Source organism: Chiloscyllium plagiosum, chromosome 6 (assembly GCF_004010195.1).
Source record: "Chiloscyllium plagiosum isolate BGI_BamShark_2017 chromosome 6, ASM401019v2, whole genome shotgun sequence".
Lineage (NCBI taxonomy): Eukaryota > Metazoa > Chordata > Chondrichthyes > Orectolobiformes > Hemiscylliidae > Chiloscyllium > Chiloscyllium plagiosum.
The window spans coordinates 70491916-70514405 of record NC_057715.1 but is presented as its reverse complement, the minus strand read 5'-3'; the positions used below and the strand labels follow the sequence as shown (position 1 = coordinate 70514405).

The 22490-nt window shown below is 40.1% G+C and overlaps 2 protein-coding genes across 11 annotated transcripts in view; one reads left to right on the top strand and one right to left on the bottom strand.

Moving 5' to 3' along the window:
* The window catches only part of LOC122550689 (cytoplasmic dynein 2 heavy chain 1), a 555979-nt gene extending 540961 nt beyond the window's left edge, over nucleotides 1–15018 (bottom strand). For 3 of the 5 annotated variants that reach the window (XM_043691805.1, XM_043691808.1, XM_043691807.1), the window contains exons 1-2: nucleotides 14523–15015; nucleotides 7180–7376 (exon numbers count right to left, since the gene is read on the bottom strand). In XM_043691805.1, the coding sequence (XP_043547740.1) occupies nucleotides 7180–7374 (195 nt within the window). In that variant the 5' untranslated portion in view covers nucleotides 7375–7376; nucleotides 14523–15015. Of the gene's footprint in view, nucleotides 1–7179; nucleotides 7377–14522 lie in introns of all 5 variants that reach the window. The other 2 variants (XM_043691809.1, XM_043691806.1) reach the window with 2 other exon arrangements.
* Nucleotides 15019–15341: 323 nt separating this feature from the next.
* Nucleotides 15342–22490, top strand: part of dcun1d5 (DCN1, defective in cullin neddylation 1, domain containing 5 (S. cerevisiae)) — a 23776-nt gene continuing 16627 nt past the window's right edge. Inside the window, exons 1-3 of one of the 6 annotated variants that reach the window (XM_043691804.1) lie at nucleotides 15342–15750; nucleotides 16877–16935; nucleotides 21353–21395. The gene's annotated coding sequence lies outside the window, so the exon portion shown is untranslated. Of the gene's footprint in view, nucleotides 15751–16261; nucleotides 16511–16876; nucleotides 16936–21352; nucleotides 21396–22490 lie in introns of those variants that run through there. The other 5 variants (XM_043691803.1, XM_043691802.1, XM_043691801.1 and 2 more) reach the window with 5 other exon arrangements.

Below are 22490 nucleotides of genomic sequence, written 5' to 3'. Positions count from 1 at the left end.
GTCGCAGGCACACAGGATAGTGAAGAAGGCATTTGGTGTGCTTGCCTTTATTGGTCAATGCATTGAGTATAGGAATTGGGAGGTCATGTTGTGACTGTACTGGACATTCATTAAGCCACTTTTGGAATACTGCATTCAATTCTGGTCCCCCTGCTATAGGAAGGATGTTGTGAAACTCTGTTCAGTTCAAAAGATTTACAAGGATGTTTCCAGTTTTGGAGGGTTGAGCTATAGGGAGGGGCTATTTTCCCTGGAGTGTCAGAAGCAGAGGGTTTATCTTATAGAAGTTTATAAAATCATGGTTGGGGTGAATAACCAAGGTTTTTTTCCCCCAGAGTAGAAGAGTCCAAAACCAGAGAGCATAAGTTAAGGTGAGAGGGGACAGATTTAAAATGGACCGAAGGGCAGAGGGTGGTGTGTATGGAATGAGATACAAGGGTAAGTTGTGGAGGCCGATACAATTACAACATTTAAAAGGTGTCTGGATGATATGTGAGTAGGAAGGATTTAAAGGGATATGGGTCAAATGCTGGCAAATAGGACTAGATTCATTTAGGATATCTGGTCGGCGCGGATGAGTTGGTCTGAAGGGTCTGTTTCCATGCTGTACAATTCGATGATTCTATATTAGTATTCTCAGTACATTCATCATAATTCAAATAAATAGTGGTGTACAACTGATGTTGTCTCCAAGTATTTCTGATTATTGTCATTTCACTTTATACAGATAAATATTAATAAAAAAACAACCATAACTAGATGACAGAGCTTCCAGTTTGGCAGGTTATGTTGAAGGAACATTGCTACAATACATATCTTAAATGCTACACACTGTTACCACTGAGCGCTGGTGGTGGGTGGAAGGTTTAAGATGGTAAATAGGATGCCAATCAAGCAGGCTGTGTCGTCCTGAAAGGCATCAAGCTACTTGAACGCTGTTGGAGTTGCACTTGGCAAGTACGCAGTGCTTCACTACATTTCTCACATGTGTATGTTAGTTGTGGACAGGCTCTGGGAGTCAGAAGGCAACATACTCACCACAAACCACCCAACCTTTGACACAGTATTTAATGAACTCGTTTTGTCAAGATTTGATGTTTGGCAATTCAGCAACAGCAACAGCACAGAATGTTAAAGTCATGTTAATGTCTTGCTGGGAATAGTAATTGTCTGGTGCAAACTTCATTTGCAGCTTCTCAATTGAAGTATCAACAGCGTCCAAGTTTTGCTACATACCTCACAATCTGATAAGCTATGGCAGGACTGAGTACTATGCAATCATAAGCAAATATCCTTCTTTCTGATTAAAAAGTATAAAAGTGGAGTCTAAAAAATTAACCAAAAAAGATTAGGATTTTATGATAATTTTAATCTAACTTTACGGCATAAAGAAAAACGACAACCAGGATATTTTTAGGCCTGTTTTCAAATTTAGCAGATTGGACAAGACTAACAATGTTTGCATTTATAGAAGGCCTTTCATGACCTCAGATCCCAAAGCAGAGCCAAATAAATATTTTTTGGACTAGTCAATATTGCAATGTTGGGAAACGCAGTAGTGAAGTTTCCACAAACAGAAATGAATAGATAAGCTGTTTTGAGTGATGTCGTATAAGAAATGAATAGTGGCCAGTCCGCTTCCTCATACTACATGGGCATGTGAAATTTGAAACAAACAGATCTGCCATGATTTTATTGAATGGCAGAGCATGCTCAAGAGACCAACTACTCTATTTCTGCTCATTTCATACATTCACATATGATAACAGATAAAAAGATGATGATGAAAGTCCAAATGTTAAGAAAAATATTCAATTCAACAACCAGAAAAACATATTTTGATTCTCAAACTGGTTCCAATGTATTTATTTAATTACAATCCAAGCTAGCAATCAAAAGGACTAGATATGAACATAAAGGGAATACAGAACTAACATTTTCAGAATTACAACAAAAGAATATTGGTGTTGAAAAAACATTGGCTGTATCATTGATCGTCTACTAAAACCATTGGTCCATTACTTTGGAGCTTCCCAACGTCCGACGGGAGGTTTTGCCTTCTGCTTTGAAGATGCAAGTTCTAGCTTTCCCTCTTTATCTCTTGTCACTTTTCCCCCCACATAATACAACAATGCACCACGCAATTGTTTTACATGTATTGTTTTTATATCAAAGATCTTGTCATGCTGTGGCAATGTACCTGTCAGAACCTGAAGCTTTGAGTTCAAATCCCACTCCAGATCTAATTCCCAAGGAAGGTGCATTCAAAATACAGTTAATTCAGTTGAGAACAAACTTGTAAATCTTTCCAATGCATAGCAACAGCAGCTATCAACAGAAGGAAACTGAAACTTCTACCATCAGCATCTGCACCTTCTGGCTACAAATTGCAAACAAAAATACACATTGCTACACCAACTCAAACTCATTGGGGTGTCAGTTCACTGGTCTCCTTTGCAGCTGGGGTGTCTTTAAGATCTTTGTCTTAGCCATGATGTAGGATGCAGCACTGTTGGTCAGACATGCCTTTCAACGAAGAACCAAAGAACAAGTAACAAAATACATGTTCACAGAAGAAATTCAGTGCCTAGACCTTCTTCCTTTTCAAATCACAAACACAACGACTCACTACAGCTAGACAAAATCTAAATTGTATGGTGATTAATAGTTTTAATGTTGTGTAGTATGCTTTCTTGTCCCAAATAAGCCTAGCAAGACTCTTTTCTCACTCTTTAGCTTCATTTCAACCTGCTGCCCTCTTCAACCTCATCTTTCCCATGAGCTCCACTTTCTGCTCCTTAACTTCATTCCTCACTTAGTTCTAGATCACTCAACAACATGCTTTTGGCCTTATCTCAACAACATTGTGAATGATTTCTCTTACTCATAGTCTGTCCTCCTTCTTTCAAAACCAACAATCAATACATTTTGCCAACCAACTAACTTTCTTTTTAGCTGCCTTGATTGTTATAACTATCTAAATATTTAATAAAAATTGAAAATGTGATACTTAGCATGTCTGGCAGTATCTATGGAAAGAGAAACAGAGTTAAGACACTGTTCTGATAAATCTTCAAAATCAACCTATGATCTGATAAGAGGTCATTGATTCATAGTGTTAATGTTGTTTCTTTCTTCACAGATGCTGCCTGACCTAGATTTTTTCTAGCACTTTTATTTTTATTTTAGGTTGCCAGCATCTGCTTTATTTTGTTTTAGTATCCAATACTTTAGTCTCACTTTCACCACTAAATTGCATATAATCTTCCAGCTTGGTCCTCATCTTCCAAAGTTTCCTGTTCAAACCTCTTTAGTTCAGTTTTCATCCTGCTCTGAAAACCAAAGATGGATGCAATCATATTAACTAACGATATATTCAATAATCACCAGAATCACACAAATGTTCCTCATGGACCAGTTAATAACCACTATCCTTAAACAAATGCCTTTCAGATATCACCTTCAGAAGCCATTCTTCTCTGGTTCTAACCTTAGAGGGTCTCCAAAAATCGCTTTGCTTTCTGTATCAATCCAATCATTTCAAAGGATCCAAGGATCCCTTTCTTTCTCACCTGCATTGAAAATCCCCAATTCTTATAAAAGGAATTAAATTCATGATAAAGAGGAATATCAAAAAGGTATAGGAAATACATACAAAAGTGAGACTAGACAAAGTAGCTCATGTGGTAAAAACAAGAACAGACACAGACCTTAGTAGATGCACTAAACTTCTGTGTCAGCTTTGAAAATAAGTGTACCTGCACTCTCAAACCATTTTAAACAAGGAACATGAGGAGCAGTCAGGCAGTTCAATAAGTTCTTATGCTCTCCTCAGACAGGCTATGAGCAAAGCCTCAGACTCCTACTTAGGGATGAGAAATAAAAAAACTTTTGCTAGCTATATTCTTGTTGGGTTTAGATGGCAAGAGTGCAAAAAAATGAGTGCAGTCCCTCAAAGATGGTGTGATTGGCCATGTGTTGTCAAAGACTGTAAAGAAGTTCACAGGGACAAAGAAGAATTATGCATAATGATCTTATTGTTATGACCATTGAACACTATCAGAAATCCTGAACCATAACTGAATAAATTCAGAAATGTGACATGGGAAAAATGGCATAGATCTCAGAGGGAGAAGAGGAGGACTGAAATTTGCAAAAATAAAGGCTTATTATTTTGTTTGAAGAGAAAGGTAGATAATATTGGGTTTAAAAGAGGTGGAAATTATTTTGAAGAATGGGAATGAGAGGTTCCTCTTACCATCTGAATTTGAAAGACATCCTTCACAAGATTGCTTTTTTGATCTCAAAAGTAAGTGAACAAATAATTGAATAAAAGCAGCTATGTACAATTCAATTATTTCATAGTAAGATGAACCAAGAAGCCTCCTCCAGAGGTTCCCAACATCACAGAAACTAGCCTTCAGAAAACTGACTCACTCCACATAATATAAAGAAATACAGAAGACATTGACAATATTCTGCCATCAGTAGTGAAGACTGAAATGTTGCAGAACTAGCTGCAACTTAAGCTATTCCAGTGCAGCTACAACACTGACAGTGTGGAAGTTTGCTTAGGCATGTAACTTACACAAAAAAATAAAAGACATCCAACTTGGCTAATTACTGCAATTAAAGGTATTGTTGCCAGTGCTATTAAAGTACATTTGCTCAAAAAACAATCTGTTCATTGATGTTCAGGTTGGGTTCAGTCAGGGCCACAGCTCCTGACCAGATTAGAGACTTAGTTTAACATGGACAAAAGAGCTGAATTCCAGGGGTGAGGGAAGACTGACTGCCCCCGACATCAAGATAGCATTTGACAGCGTGTAACATCAAGGAGCCTTCGCACAACTGAAGTCAATGGAAATCGGGATAAATTTTCAGCTGGTTGAAGTGAATAGCATTTTGTCTTGCTGGCTGAAGCAAGACAAAATGCTGATATACTCAAATCATTTCACTATGAAAGCCAATACACCATTTACGTTCTTCACTGCTTGCTGCATTTGCATGCTTACTTTCAGTGTCTGGCGTATAAAGGCACCCAGATCTCATGGCACCTTCCCCTTTCCCAGTTTATCATTATTCAGATAATAATCTGCTTTTCTAACTTTGCTACTTAAGAGGATAATCTCACAGTTATCCACATTACAATTCATTAACTCTTGGAATCAGTTACAGAAAATGGAAACAGACCTTTCGACTCAACTCAAGCCATGCCCCATGCAAGTCAGAATCAGTTTAATAGCTGAAAATGTGTTGCTGGAAAAGCGCAGCAGGTCCTCAGTTTTCTCCTCAGTTTAATAGCTATCAAGGAGTTACACTATGTTTTCAATAACTGAACGTTTCTTAATTATTATTTAACTGCAGCAGATCCCTTCCAGTTTTCAGATTTAAAATGAGTAGTTTTGAAAGGGTCCATGTCTGGAGAAATTGCCCATCAGAATCTGCAATTTCTTGGTGATTCTCTTGAAATCTGCTATAATTGGGAATTCCACAAGGTCCTGATGCATAATTCACATGTACTCTTTAGAAATAACTACCTAGTGGCACAGTGGCTCAGTGGTTAGCACTGCTGCATCACAATGCCAGGAACCCGGTTTGGATTCTAGTCTGGGTGACTGTCCATGTGGAATTTGCACATTCTCCCATGACTGCATCGGTTTCTTCTCGTGCTCCAGTTTCCTCCCACAAACCAAAGATGTGCAGACTTGGTGGATTAGCTATGGGAAGTGTGGGGACGTGGTTTGGGGGTGGGGGGGGAGGAGGTGTCTGCGTGGGATGCTCTTTGGAGAGTCAGAGCAGACTCAATGGGCAAATGGTCTCTTTCCACACTATAAGGAATCTATGAGCAGATCTTTCTTCTATAAGAAAATTCAGGTCATTATATCCTTTGGCTTTTTTTGCCAGCATTTATGAACAAGAAAATTTTGAGAGCAATCAGATCTGTGTCTTTACAGAGGTCAGTCCCGCTTTCACACTGCTTCACAGCGTCCCAATTATCTAAATATATAATTAAGAAAAACAAGAGAGAACATAAACAAAGAAGACAACAAACAGTAGAATATTTTTCTGGTTTCATTGAGCAAGTAACCCTTCTGTTTCCAAGTTACCAAAAACACAACAAATGAACAGTGAAGTATTTTAAATCAGCCTCTCTTCCAGGATTTTATGCTATATGTCTAGAGTAGTTGGAACTTGAACCCAGGCCTTCTGACTCAGATGAAAGGACACTACCACTGTACTTCTTACTGGTTACAGGACAACAATAGTCTTCCAGAAATATGTCATATTTCAAGTGTTTCCATTTAAGGTGCAGTCTGAGGTCTTTTGCATATTTTAAAATCAATATAGTCAGACAGATCATGACACACCTCTCAAGCATGTGTGAACACATGTCTCCTGCCTCAGTAGTAGGGATACTACTACTGCACCACAAGTCCACCTTGCAACACCTGTCCAACATCAATGGGGTTCATTCTTCATTGCTCAAAACGGCAGCCTCATGAATGACAGCTATCTTTCAATTACTAAAACATGAACACAGTTCAATATCCTAAAAATGTGCGACATCAGTTCTGTGGTTGAAACATTGATCACATATTGAGCGGTGAGTGTACTGGACAATCTCAATTAGAAACAATTACCCAACACAATTATCATAATATTATCCCATTCAGATCAGAAATGGAAATATTCACTATTGCCTTAAAGAAACCACAATGATTAATAGAATTAGATTTAAATAGAGCCTAACTTGGAAGAGTCATCTTGGATTTCTGATAAAATGTGTGTTTCACATGCAATATAAGTGCTGAAGAAAGGGACACCCTTCACATTTTATCTAAATGACCATCAAGCAGTAGCAAGTAAAATATAGAACATGTTACATGCACAGTAACATAGTCAGGGAAGGGGAAAGCAATGTGCTTTGCTCAGGCTCAGAAGAACATGCTGCGCTGCTACACCACTTTTGTTAAGATTACACGCTTTAGCCTCTTAACAATGAGGTTACTGATACTGCGCCAAAATATATGGAAACTTTATTGAGTACTTATGGATTGGAATTCCATTTATTGTCCTTACACCCATCATAAAAACAAAGATTTTTTTTATCATCATGTACATACAAATTAATTCAGTCTATGATTAATGGGGAGGAAAAAAAAACTTAATTTATACCTTGTTACATATAAGCAGCTGGTCCGCTGATTTCTGCAATGAGATAACAAAAACATTGCCATCATCTAGAAAATCGTTCAATTCCCTTCTGTTCTCCAGTGATGAAATGAGAGAATCTGAAGGTGGAAAGCCAAAGTAATTTCCTGCTGTTCTGAGAATGAAACTTTTTCTTGGATCTTCTAGACTGGCAGGCATGCCTTAAAACAGAAAAACATTTTTTTATATTTTAACTCAAGAAACAATATCACAATTTTATATACAAAAGTATCCATTGAGCTAGAACGTAAAGAATCGCAAATACCTATAAAAGGCACACAGCTATTAGATTTTTATAGTTTGAACAAAACAATATTTAAAATCACTGTATTCCTCTGAACGAAACAGTAATGCATCTTACTACTGCTAAATGCTAGATCATTATTTAAAATCCTGTTTTTGCACCCATAGGGACTATGTAAAGAAATTTTATAGGGATTATTGACGATCAATGTGTTCATCAGTCTAAAGAAAACTGGAGTCCTTCAAGCAGCAATTGGCCACATTTCAGGCTGTATCCTTCAGTGTAGTCAAAAGATTGTACCTGCTCATTCAGGCCACAATTATACTGCAGAAAGAGAAAAGCGGTTGGCCAAGCACTGGATAGCAGAGGGAGTCTGAACTCACAGTAGTTGGGAAATGTAGTTACAGCAATTATTCAACTAGTTAATATTGAACAATATTGCAGTACTACCAAGCAAGAAACTACACTATAAAGTGCCCTTCAACTAAGCAAATGAAGACAGTGACTATTTATACATGGTTTATTATACCATGTACGAAGTGGTTGGCACACACTTTAAAAAGAAATTCATAAAAACTTGAAACAGATAAAGATACAAGATTTTAAAGGAGACAATAGGGTGACAAGATTAGTTCTGGAATTCTCATGCCAAGAGCCAGCACAGACAAGATGGCTTCTGTGCTGTAGCCTTTTATGCACCAGGACAGGAACCCCTGCATTATTAGAGAAAAACAAGACAAGTTGATGAGAGGCCGCTGACTCAGAATTCTATGATTTGTGTCCACGATGGTTCCATTCCAATGTTTTTACAACAAACTAATTATCAAACTACATTATTTCAGTTCTTCTTTGTGATGATATAGATCACAAAAGATGACAACAAGGCATAATTTCAGCTATGCCATTAACTACAGATAAAGCAACTCTCAAGGGGAAGAAAACTTAACAGGTAAGTTAACTAAAGTCATTCGTATGTACTAATGAACAGATAGCTGAATAAAAACAACTGCAGACTTCTGGGAGCTCAATATCCTCCTACCCTTTTACTATTGTTACATTAAAAGAAGGAAAGCAACAAAATTGAAGACAGAAAAAAAAACATTTAGATCTGTCTAACTGATACTCACAACCTGTACGCTGAGTAGCAGAAGTAAACACTATATTAACCAACTTCTAAGGAAGTTCACTAATTTGCATATAAAACTTAAGTATAACAATGCATATTGATTTCAATCTTGTTTTGGATCATTACTAATCAGACAATTCAAGTCTTAAATCAAATATTTAGATTTCAATGCTGGGTGGTGCCAAAAGATGACTCAACAAATACACTTTGTTCAATTAATTCCTGATACAGAAACTTACAATATGTTTTGATGGAATTTAACAACTTTTTTTATTAAATAAAAATCAAGAATAAAATACACTTCAGTATTTAACACAACATAAAAATTATAGATTCTCAAAAGAAACATTTATTTTTCCTTCACTGTTTTGAGGAACTTATAAGTTAAAAAGGTACCCACTGTACATATCCTTTAACTGACAAAAGTTATTGGAAATAAAGATGCCTGGCAAAAGCATCACACTGACAACATCAATTAGTTATAACAGAATGAGTCCAAATTGCTTGCAGATGCTGGTCAACTGAAAGAAAATCAGAAAATGTGAGAAAAACTCAGATCTGTGGAGACAGAAACAGTTAACATTTCAGGTTGATAATATCAGGGCTTATAATTCCAGATCATCTGGACATTTTGAACTTTTAACTGCAACATCTTTTTTTTTTAAACCAAGCCGACTGTGAATGTAAATTCAGTGGCTTTCTGGAGAGCAATTCTTGATTTTCTAACAATAGGTATGACATTTTTCAAATTAACTAAAAGACTCGAGGAACAAGAAGCTGACTATCCAAACCCCTCTCAGCTGGAAACCATTCTAGTGTGTAGACTGATACAGTGCAAAGAAGAGCTTTGAGCACAGCCTGAAACACCTCTAAACTGCAGGTAAAAGAAAGGGACAAGACTCGCTCTCGCTCCAACTGCTACCATATAACCACTGTACAAAGGAACTATGACTAAAGTATTTCAAACAACCTGCAACCTTCCTCCAAACCAACATGATTAGTGGCTAATATACTCATTCTTTTGTTAACTTAAGAAAGCCTGGTTCAATTGGCTCCTTTTAAAACAAATTCATTTGGTCTGGGAGAAAGGTATTCTTTATAATTTATCCTTTTTGTGACCAATCAAGGGAGCGGGTGAATAAAGAAGGGAGCCTCCTTAAAAAAAGAAAAAAGTAAAGAAGGGAGCCATTCAGCCTGCCGCAATCAGTAGCTCAATCATTTGGGGCATTCTGTCTGTAACCATACAAAAATATGGGAACTTCACTCATTCTGGTTCTAATAATGACCTATTACAATTATGACTACCACAAATTAAAGGTTAACTGTTTCTCTCTCCAAAAGATGCTGCCAGAATTATTCAGCATATTTTTTATAACCATAAATGCTATCACGCACAACTGAACAACTTACCCAACACCAAGATCACTGAGTTTTTTTTTAGTTTTTTTTCTCCTTTAACTACTACCATTAACCACTCATGTGGCCAATACAAGCAAAGTCCATTATATCAAAAGTGAGGGGGAGGTAAGGAGAGAGGAAGGAACCAAATCAAAAAGGAGTTGAAATGGGAAATAAAGCATTGTATCACCACAATGCCATCTCTCTTTGAGCCCATAAATAGCAGCGATGGGCATCACACGTTCCCTCTCCAAGGACACTTAATTTTCTGTTTTTACATTTTTAACTAATATCCACCACTGGTAAAAACACCTATGTAACCAATTAAATATTTATATGCAAAGCCCATTATGGGCAAAGCAAACCATTTGAAGTGAAGAGGGAATAGGGAGCAAGGAAAAGGACTAAATAGAATTGAAGGAGGAAATAAAGTACTATATCCCCTGTGTGCCCACCTCTCATACGTCAAGAGCATTGATGGATGCTCAATTTTCTGATTTTACTTTTTGTTAAACAGGCATAAGTAGCTAAATGGCTTATTCCTGTTGCTATGTTGCATCATCCCAGTTCACCAAAACATTTGAATTCGCTGTATTCCTGCTCCTAGCTAATTCTTTATCCACCTCCCAAAGTTTAGCCAAATTTTCATTCCCTTTGAGACAAGAAACCCTGTCTCTGCAATTTAGGAGGTAGTGGTTTAGGTGCATTTTTTTAAATTGAATCTATCTTTCCTAATCAACCTCCTCAGAGATAAAAATCACACACCACCTTTCAGAGCGCTGCTCCTTCATCAGGTAGTTAACAACTCCAAAAGCGCTCTGAAAGCTAGTGCTTCCAAATAAACCTATTGGACTATAACCTGGTTGTGTGTGATTTTTAACTTTGTACACCCTAGTTTAGATGAGAGTGGTGCTGGAAAAGCACAGCAGGTCAGGCAACATCAAAGGAGCAGGAAAACTCGATGTTTCGGGCAAAAGCCTTTCATCAGGAATAGATGAAGGGCTTTTGCCCGAAACGTCGATTTTCCTGCTCCTCAGATGCTGTCTGACCTACTGTGCTTTTTTTCCAGCACCACTCTAATCTAAACTCTGGTTTCCAGCATCTGCAGTCCTCACTTTTGCCTTTGTACACCCTAGTCCAACACTGGTGTCTCCAAATTATGACTCCTCAGAGATGTTATTACACACCTCTGGAGCAGGTGGGACTTGAGCCCAGATCTCCCAGAGCTATGGGCTTTTAGCACATTGTACCATATAATCACCTTTTGTGTTCTTTGCTAAAGCACAATCAATTTAATTCCCTATTCCATTCATTAAAATATTCGCTCATTTTTCTCTTAAAAATCTAATTTTTTCCCCAATGACTGCTTTTGTCAAAACAACTCATGCTGAAACAACTCTGCAATAAGATTTTATTTTAACTCATTTCTCCTTAGTTTGAGAATTTTAACAAATAGCCACTGGTCATTGGAGTTCTCAGGGGAAACATACATTCCCTTTTCAACTTAACAAAATGAAATGATACAAGTAATTCCTATTAAGTCCTCCCATAGCCTGTCCTATTCCTCTAGTCTGGAAATAGTGTCATCATCTCTCCTTTCTCACTCCCAGCACAATACCAGGAAATTTAGAATATACATATATGTTACATATACATCTATAATGTTGAGCACAGATTATATAACATTTCATTTGCATATTTATGGTAGTCAGAATTAGACTAGCTTATTCGATATAATTTTATCTATCTCCAACTACACTGTTGGAGCGTTAATAATCTAGTCAGCTTGACCTCTCTGATCCTTTACAAGTTATCAGCATCATTAAGTATTTACACTTAACACAAATTATAGAGTCACAGAGATGTACACCACAGAAACAGTACCTTCGGTCTGACTTGTCCATGTCGAACAGATAACCTAAATTAATCTAGCCCCACTTGCCAGCAGTTGACCCATATCTCTCTAAACCCTGCCCAGTTATATACCCATCCAAATGCCTTTGAAACGTTGTAATTTTTATAATAATTTATACCAGCTTCCAACACTTCCTCTTGCAGTTATTTCCATACACATATCACCCTCTGCATGAAAATGTTGCCCCTTTGATCCCTTTTAAATCTTTCCCTTTCAGCCAAAATGTATGCCGGAGTTCTATGCTCTCCTACCAGAGAGTAAAAACCTTGACTATTCACCCTATCCAAACCCTTATCCACGACTTATAAACTTGTAGAAGACCATAGACATTGACCAGAAATTAGGCCATTCAGCCCATCGAGTCTGCTCCACCATTCAATCATGGCTGATAGGTTCTTGAGTATCAAAGGTTACGTGGAGAAAGCGGGAGAATTGGCTTGAGAAACCCATTCATCTCAGTCTTAAATATACTCAATGACCTGGCCTCCACAGCCTTCTGTTGCAATGAATTCCATAGATTCACCACTCTCTGGCTGAAGACGTTTCTCCTTATCTCTGTTCTAAAAGGTCTTCCTAAGGCTGTGCCCTCGGGTCCTAGTCTCTCCTACCAATGGAAACATCTTTCCAAAATCTACTCCATCCAGGCCATTCAGTATTCTGTATGTTTCAATTAGATCCCCCCCCCCCCCCCCCTTATCCTTCTGAACTCCATCGAGTATAAACCCAGAGTCCTCAAACTTTCTCATTTGTTGAGCTTTTCATTCCTGAAACCATTCTCATGAACCTCCTCTGAACACACTCCAAGGCCAATAGACCCTTCCTGAGATATAGGGCCCAAAACTGTACACAATACTCCAAATGTGGTCTGACAAGAGCCTTATAGAACCTCAGAAGTACATCCCTGCTTTTATATTCAAGTCCTCTCAAAATAAATGCCATCATTGCATTTGCCTTCCTAACTCAACCTGACTCAACCTGCAAGTTTACATTGAGAAAATCCTGGACTAGAACGCCCAAGTCTCTTTGCACTTCAGACTTCTAAACTTTCTGCCTATTTAGAAAATAGTCCATGCCTCTATTCTTCCTACTAAAGTGCATGACCTCAAACTTTCCCACGTTGTACTCCATCTGCCACTTTGCTCACTCTCCTAACCCCTACCAAATCTTTCTGCACCTTCTCCACCTTCTCAATGCTATCTGTCCCTCTACCTATCAATGTATCATCTGTAAACTTAGCCAGAATGCCCTCAGTTCCTTCATCTACTTAGTTAAATGTATGCAATGAAAAGTTGTGGTCCCAACACTGAGCCTTGCAGAACACCACTTGCCACCATGAGAAAGACCCTTTTATCCCCACTCTCTGCTTTCTGCCAGAGAGCCAAGCTTCTATCCATGCTAGCACCTTACCTCTGACACCATATACCCTTACTTTACTCAGTGGCCTCCTGTGCGGCACCTTGTCATAGGCCTTCTTGAAGGCCAGGTACATAACATCAATTGACTCTCCTTTGTCTAAACTGCTCATTACTTCCTCCAAAAATTCTAACAGATTTTTCAGGCATGACCTCCCCTGAATGAAACCATGCTGATTTTGCCCTATTTTACCAAACACATCCAAGCATTCAGAATCTCATCCTTCACAATGGATTCCAGGATTTTACCCATGACCAAGGTTTGCCTAATCAGTCTGCAATTTTCCATCTTTTGCCTTACTCCCTTTTTAAACAAGGGTGTCACGCTAGCGATTTTCCAATCCTTTAGAACCCTCCCTGATTCTAGCAATTTCTGAAAGATCACCACTAAGGCCTCCACTCTCTCTTCCTTAGAACTCTGGTGTCCAGATGATTAATCCACCATCAGGCCATTCAGTTTTCTAGCACCTTCTCCTTGGTGATGGCCACCATAATCAGCTCTACCCTCACACTCTTGAATTTTTCAGGATATTACTTGTGCCTTCCACCATAAAGACTGGCACGATGTAATTATTCATTTCCTCAGTCATTTCCTTGATACCCATTACTATCTCTCCAGCATCATTTTCCAGCTGCCCAATGTCCACTTTTGCCCTTTATATATCTCAACAAACTCTGACAGTCTTAAGGTCACCCCTCAGCCTCCGATGCTCCAGGGAAATAGCCCCAGCCTATTCAGCCATTCCTTACAGCTCAAAACTTCTAACCCTGGCAAAATCCTTGTAATCTTTTCTGAACCCTTTCAAGTTTAACAAAATTGTTCCTATAACAAGGAGACCAGAACCAACTGCAGTTTTTCAAACATGACCTAACCAATGTCCTGTACTATTGTAACATGACATCCCAATTCGTATACTCAATGTTCTGATTAATGAAGGCAAGTGTACTAAATGCCTTTTTCGCTACCCTTTCTAACTGCCACTCCACGTTCAAGAAACTATGAACCTGCACAACAAGGTCTTTGTTGGGCAACAATGCCCAGTACCTTACCATTAAGTATATAATGCTCCTTAAACTTGTCCATTTTCACCCCTCACAAGAATCAAATTTCCTGAAATTTCAGACAAGTATTAATAATTACAGCAGGATGGGGAGTGGAAGAATGAGATTTACATCTTAGATGGCAATAAAATACCCTCTGTCCAATCTCACCTTTGTTTTATTAATTACTGGTGGAGTGAACTGTCACCTTTCTCATTCACTTTATTTTGAAAAATTATTTGCTTAAATTACGCCTAACAGCCATCCAATATTATATGAAAATCCCAGCAATCGGCCACAGAGTAAGTCTGTTATTGTTCACTTCAATAGAAATTGAATGTCTGTCTGGGAGAAACAGTCACATCAGTGATCACTCAACTTTAACCATGCCCAGGCCTTGCCATCAGCTCCCAGAGACAATGAGCTTTAGCACCCAGGAACGCTGCTGCTTTATTATGGCTGTAGCTCGCCAACTGATGTGCAGCGCCGCCCCTCTCCGGCCTGGTGTTATCCGTTGGTCCTGGAAGGGCCGCCCGTGAACAGCTGCCGGTCCAGGCCGGGCAGCTCGCGATCAGCTCCTCCCGCGTTGTTGGCAACGCCGAGCGTCCCCGGTAACCCGACACGGCAACAGCCAGCCTTCCGGAAATGACGTTCGTAGAAGGGAGGTGAATCCCTGCAACAAAAGCGCACGACGTCTTCAAGCGCCCTCCTCCTGCCGGGAGCGGCGAAGCTACAGCTGAGTGCGGGGCGGTGCCTGTCCTTTAAAGGAGGAGTCAAGTTGTTGGAGTGACAGCCGCGCGCCCATCTCCCCTGAGAGCACGGCGGGACAGTCCACTTGGAACTTAGAGCATGTGTGGGGGGTGGAGAGATTTTAATTTGAAATGATCACATTCCTGTCGGAGGCTAATCTCACAAACGTGCTTGGTTGGTATAGATACAAAGATTATGACGGGGAATGCTTGCGCGTTATAAGCAAATGTGAGGATTTGAACTTTTAATGAGACATTCTCAGCTACAGAATCTCCCTCCGTCTAGTGGACGATCTGACTGCTCCATCTCTCAGTGAGCCATCTGGAGAGGGGTTCTTTGACTGTCTTGAGTGCTAACGTGCAACAGAACATCTTTGAACGAGGATCATTCCGTCATGTGCACGACTTTGAAGTGAACTGTATTTTTGTAAGTCTCAAAAAGTCTGGGGGTTTTTTTGCGTGTTTTGTCTGGCTCACTTTCCCCTTACTCCCCTCTAGTCCACTCATTCACAGGACGCGGTGTCTTGCTGACCCTTGACCCCGGTCGTCATTTAGCCCCGGAAGTAGTCGCTGTGCCGGTCCCCTTGAGCCGGAGCAGCTAGACTGAAGAAAACGGAGTTGTTCGTAACACGGCAGCTCTGCAACGGAAGGTGGGTCTGGCAGTGCCGGGTTTCCGTGTCTCCGTCTGATTAGTCACCACCCGGCTCCGCTCACGATCTCCTAGCGGCACCTTGGTAGAGCCGGGTGATCTGGCTCCGTCCACCCTGCCCCGCTCCCGGTGCCTGCCCTCTCCCGGTGCTGGTGCTCAGTGTCTCCGGATCACACGGAGCTGGGTTTGAGTGAAACCCTCCCTCCGGGAGCTGATTCCTGGGGGAGGAGGTGGAGCAGCTGGCGGTGGTGGAGGGAGACGGTGTGAGGGCTGTTTCTTTGTCAGGAGTGGTGAGGGGACTGAGCCAACCCGAGCATACTTGAAACTGGCCCAGATTCTGATTAAATGTTGGAGGCGGCGGAGTTCTAACCCCACAGGAAATCGAGGGCTCCATGACTAAAAGCACAGAGATTGAGGGAGTACAGTGTATCACAACCCCTCCCCCAATCCCCAAGTCTAACGCACAGGCGACGACTCGGTGCGAAATCTTGGTAACTTTGTTTTTGATCGGAGTCCAAGTCACGCACCCAATCGAGGACGGTTAACATTTTCTCAGCGATGTGCTGAGGAGTTTTGAAGGGATGGGGCCTGGTGCAGCCCCCGCTCTGGCTGCAGCTCCTGCTGGTACCGGAGACACTTTCAGGGCCGGTGGTTTCTCCTGCTTCCCATGTACAAACTGCGCAGTGTCTCACCATCAACCAAATTGCGTAGATGATCGCCTCAATATTTTGTGTTTTTGATGGAACTCATTTCAAACCTAGGTACCTGAGTTTTAGTTTGGGTTTGCGGGGCCAAATATAAATGTAGTCTTCAGAAATCTTTTCAGAGAAAAGGTTGAGATGAAGATCGTCAAATTGCCCAGAATGTTGATTTGTTTTATTTTTTACGCGATTAAATCGTTTTTGTTATCGCCTTCTGTCTCGGTTCATCATGTACGGTCAATTTTCTGTGGAAATAATGTGCCGAAAAATAATGAAGCTATTCTTGAGTGGTATCCGTATACAGTTTTCGTGTTTTGAATAGTATATCAGGAAAATGCTACATGAGAGTTTTTGCAGCTTGTGCCTGAAGGATTTCAGCAGAAAAATTGTCACTATTTTAACGCTATCATCTTTAATGTTTTCTAGTGGGAGCCTAGCTCATTCTGGCAGACTTTCATCAGATCTCTCGGACATTCAATCGACTCGTAAGTTTTGGACTGCCCATTTTCGTACTTTTGTTCCTCTTAACTAGGTCATGATTGTGTAAGGTTCTGATGGCGAAAAAAAATCCTTTTGAAATTGATCGAGCAGACCTTTGACAACTCACTATGCAATTCTGTTTTCTACTAGCCTCCACATTTTGATTTGTGGAGATTGTGTGTGGAGGGTGAGAAAAGGAATCTACTGAATGACTGACTGATAATAGAAATCTTTAGTCAGAATGTGAATAATTTAGAGAGTGAATAATTAGAACTTTAAAATATAACCTTTAAATCAAATGTTCCCCCTAATTTTTCTCCATTAAGGTGCAGAATGAATTTTGTGCACTTACCAGTAGAAAAGCAAATCCAGTCTGACCTTTATCTGACTCCAGGCACATTAATATGATTAGATTAGATTTTTTTTTTTAGATTAGATTACAGTGTGGAAACAGGCCCTTCGGCCCAACAAGTCCACACCGACCCGCCGAAGTGAAACCCACCCATACCCCTACATTTACCCCTTACCTAACACTACGGCATATGGTTGACACGTAAATGGCTTGTCAATGACTGGTGTCTCAAGGTCAAGTGGGGATGGGGTTAAGGTTAGCATTTGAGTATAGGGCTTTGGTGAGACCACATCTGGAGTATTGTAGGCAGTTTTTGTCTCTTCATCTGTGGAAGGATATTCTTGCTATGGAGGGAACGCAAAGATGGTCTACCAGACTGATTCCTGGGATGGCAGGGTTAAGATGCTAATTATGTACGACCTTATTGATAACCTTCTGACAGTCCAAGCAAACCACCTCTAAACTCCACAACAGCACCAATTTCCCATGAATAAGGAGAAATATTTATTTATCACTGGGAGATGCTGAGGCAATGAAAGGTGAAAGATAGATTTAAAACATAGACAATAGGTGTAAGAATAGGCTATTCGGGCCTTTCAAGTCTGCTCCACCATTCTTGGCTACTGCATTAACTGTACACGTAGAATGAAGAAGCGGAAAGTCAGTCAAAGTCTTTTGTAGTTTTTGTAGAAAAACGATTAGGTTGATTCAAGCAGCCCCTGAATTGAGTCTCATCACTTTCATTTGGTTTAGTGCTGATCAATACTGGGGTATTTTCCCAAGCCTATCCTCTGCCACAACCTGCACACCTGAAGTACCCATGCTTCTTTAACCCCATTCTGTTAGTGATCCTCAGCTTTTCTATCTCCTTGCTTTCAGCCTTCTCAATTCAGGCCATATAGAGTCATATAACACAGAAACAGACCCATTTGTCCAACTTATCCACACTGACCAGATTTCCCGATCTGTCCTAGTTCATTTGCCAGTATTTGGCCCAGATTCCTATTAATATACCCATCCAGGTGCCTTTTAAATGTTATAATTGTACCAATCTCTGCCAGTTCCATAAGTGCACCACCCTCTATGAAAAAGTTACCCGTCAGATTCTTTTTAAATCTTTCCTCTCACCTTAAACCTACACCCTCTAGTTTTTGACTTCTCCACTCTTGGGGGAAAAAGACCTTGCCACTCATGGATTTATAAACCTCTATAACATCACTCCTGAGCTGCTGACTTTGTTAAACAAAAATAAAGACTCTATTACTCGAACAGGAAAACAAATATAAAGAAATGAACAAAAAATTTCTCTCCCCGAATCCATTCCAAATTTGTTTTGGGGTAGGGACCACAAGGGGTCAGAATACAATATAAGCTGCAGCTGCTCATAGGTACACCCTAAGGAGCTTGAGCTGCTGCCTCCAGGGGAAAAAAATCCCAGCCTATTCCGTCTCTCCCAAGAGCTTAAACTTTCCAATCCTGACAACATTTTTGTAAATCTTTTCTGCACCCTCTCAAGTTTAATAACATGTATCCTACAGAATGGTGACCAGAATTTTACACAGTATTCTAAAAATAGCCTCACCAATGTCCTGTACAGCTACAACATGGTGTCCCAACTCCTACACTGTGTTCTGACCAATGATGGCAAATATGCCAAATGCCTTTTCACCACTCTGTCTGCCTTCAACCTCCACTCAACCTCCCTAGGTCTTTGTTCGGCAACACTTCCAGGGCTCCTACCATCAACTGTGTAAATCATGCCCTGTTTTGTCTTTCCGAAATGCAATACCTCACACTAATCTAAATTAAACTTCCATTTGCCACTCCTAGGTGCATTGGCCCATCTGATCAAGGTCCGATTGTACTCTGAGAGAATCTTTATCACTGTCCACTGTGCCACCTATTTTGGTGTCATCTGCAAACTTGTTAATCATGCCTCATATTCACATCCAAATCTAAATGATTAAAAGCAGCAGACCCAGCACTGATCGTTGTTGCACACGACTGGTCACAGGATTCCAATCGAAATAGCCACCCAATGCTCTTTTTTTAAATGAAAGGTATAAACAGAAAGCCCTCTGATAAGACCCCCATCAGACACTCCTGGGATATGGACAGAACTAAATGAAATACAGAGTAAAGCCCACTCTATTCTTTTGAAACAGAAAATAAAGCTTCCTTGATTTTGTTAAACAAAAATAAAGACTCTATTACTCAAACGGGAAAACAAATATAAAGGAATGAACAAAAAAATCTCTCTCCCCGAATCCATTCCAAATTTGTTCTGGGGTAGGGGACCACAAGGGGTCAGAATACAATGTAAGCTGCAGCTGCTCATAGGTACACCCTAGGGAGCTTGAGCTATGATCCCTCTGATTAGACTTTTGATGAATCTAATATTTTGTCACTTGGTTAAGATATTGGTCCATGCAGGTTTGGAAGATCCCAGGTTAATTCCCTGGTTTCGGCTGAATCAGTTAATTTCTGCAAATATGGGACTTGACGTTCATTCAATCAGGTTTCCTCGATCCTTTTAAAACTGAGGTCATCCAAACTTTCCCGATGTCTTTACTTGCACTAAGTCTCCTTTGTTTCTATATTTGTTGATCTATGCTTGACTCAGAATCAAACAACACTTTTTTTTTAAATTTTATAATTCCCTTCCATATTTTCAAATCTATCCATGACGTCTGTTCTTGCTAGCTTGGTAACTCTCTTCCAACTCCACAAACGCCCTGAAGTATCTGCATTCATGTAATTCTGGTCTTGTGAGCATCCCAGTTTTCACCTGCAGCAGCAGTGGTTACTGTTCTGTCAGCTGTCTGGTTCTTCACTGTGGAAGTCATTCCCCTAACCTCATTATCTCCTACTCCTCCTCCAAGGTCCTCTTTAAAGCTTGTCTTTTTGACCAAGCATTTGGCCATCTGTCCTAATATTGTATGTATATAACTTTGTCGAATTTGGTTTTAAAACATGTCTATGATGCACCTGAAAGCATTTTATTATGTATATGTATAGCACTTCTAACAATTTTGTTTAATGCCAGGATCAGGTATATTGGCAATATTATTTGAAGGAGAAAGTGAGAACTGCAGATGCTGGAAATCAGTAGAGTGTGTGGTGCTGGAAAAGCACAGCAGGTCAGGTAGCATCCAAGGAGCAGGAGAATTGATGTTTCAGGCATAAGTCCTTCATTCCTAATGAAGGACTTATGCCCGAAACATCAATCTCCTGCTCCTCGGATGCTGCCTAACCTGCTGTGCTTTTCCAACATAGAACACTCAACGAATATTATTTAAAGATCTACAGATACATAACTAGACAATCACAAAATAGTCACTGGCTTTCTTTCATGCTGTAATAATTCAGACTGTCAAGGGTCTTGCCAAGAGCCCTTTAACTATCTCCATTCCCCCCAACATTTCTCGTAACCCTGCATTTATTTTTCCATTCAGCTGCTTATCCACTTCTCCTTTGAAAGTTGTGATCGAATCTGCTCCCCCCCATCTGTTTCAAGCAATGCATTCGACATTCTAACTATGCTTTACAGGAGTGCTTCTTCTCATGTCCTTCGGCTCTTTTTATTACAGTCTACTGGTTCTCTATTGGCCAATGGGAACAGTTCGACTGTACTCAAGTAGTCGTGACTTAATAAAATGTAATTTTTAATTCAGATATTTACAAAAGTTATAAATATTATCCAAGTTATAAATATGCTATCTACTTTACTAGTACATCAAGCAATACCAACATATTTAAGATGTGCAAACTGCTGTTTTTTATTTCTTCACCTTTTTCGCATGGTTTTAGCATATTCCTACTCTACATGAGTAGCCCTCATTTCATTGATTACATATGGCAGTGCAGTTTGTTACTTTTTGCCAGAGAAGTGCAACCATATTAACAGGAATGATCACCTAAAGGGGCTAAGTGATTAAATGGGACAATTATTTTCCACCTTGTACAAGTACTCAGTCATCTCTCCTACTCCTTCAGTTATCAATTTTTCACAATCTCATTTAGTCAAAGAATTGTTTATCACTAATTTTAACATTGCTTTGCCCTAACAGAATTTAAAAGAAGATCTGAATGGCCAAGGTGATCAAAATATAGGTAAGTACAAAATAAATTCAGCTGTAAGAGGGAGCAAGAGGTAAAATAGTGATTGTAGGACATCCAATAATTATGGGGGCAAAAAGTATGTTTGTAAACAAGATCGAGTTTATTGCCTAACAAATGCCATGGTCGATAGAATCTCAAACCAGCTTGAAAGGTTCACAGAAGGGAAGAATTTAATCGTTACTATCCACGTTGGAGCTAACAACCTCCGTCTAGCACAAAAGACAATAGTTGTAGATGTTGGAGGTCAATTCTCTCAATCCCAGGAGATCACTGCAGGACCCCAGCTTAGGTGGATTGGCCATGCTAAATTGCCAAGGGAGTGTCAAGGGATATGTAGACTTAAATGGGTTAGCAATATAAATGTGAGGTTGCAGGGATTGGGTTGTGGACGTGGATCTGGGTGGGATGCTCTTGGGAGGATCAGTGCAGATTCGATAAGCCAAATTGCCTCTATCTGCACTGTAGGGATTTTGAGTTCCTCGGGGTAGCATCCTACAATTGACCACGTTCAACTGCGTTGTCAATCCTTCCCTCTATCATAAGGTCAAAAATGGGGATAATTGCTGATCAATACACAAAATTTTCAGCACTGTTTGCAGGTCGTCGTACTGGACAGTCAATGCAGCAAGACCCTGGACAGTGTCCAGGTTTCACCTGGTGAGTGGCAAGTAACATTTGCCACAAATGCCAGACAATGACTATCTGCAAGAGAGAATCCAGGCAGCAGTCAGAGGTACTGGGTATAATGAAGGAGTAGAAATGGTCTCCAAATTAGGCATGTGCAACCCGAAAACATAATCTCAAGGAATTGCATGTTTAAGAAACATCAGTTCAGGCAGCATCCGAGCATGTTTAAGAAACATCAGTTCAGGCAGCATCCGAGGAGCAGGAAAATCAACGTTTCGGGCAAACACCCTTCATCAGGAATAAAGGCAGAGAGCCTGAAGCGTGGAGAGATAAGCTAGAGGAGGGTGGGGGTGGGGAGAAAGTAGCATGGAGTACAATAGGTGAGTGTGGGAGGGGATCAAGGTGATAGGTCAGGGAGGAGGGTGGAGTGGATAGGTGGAAAAGAAGATAGGCAGGTAG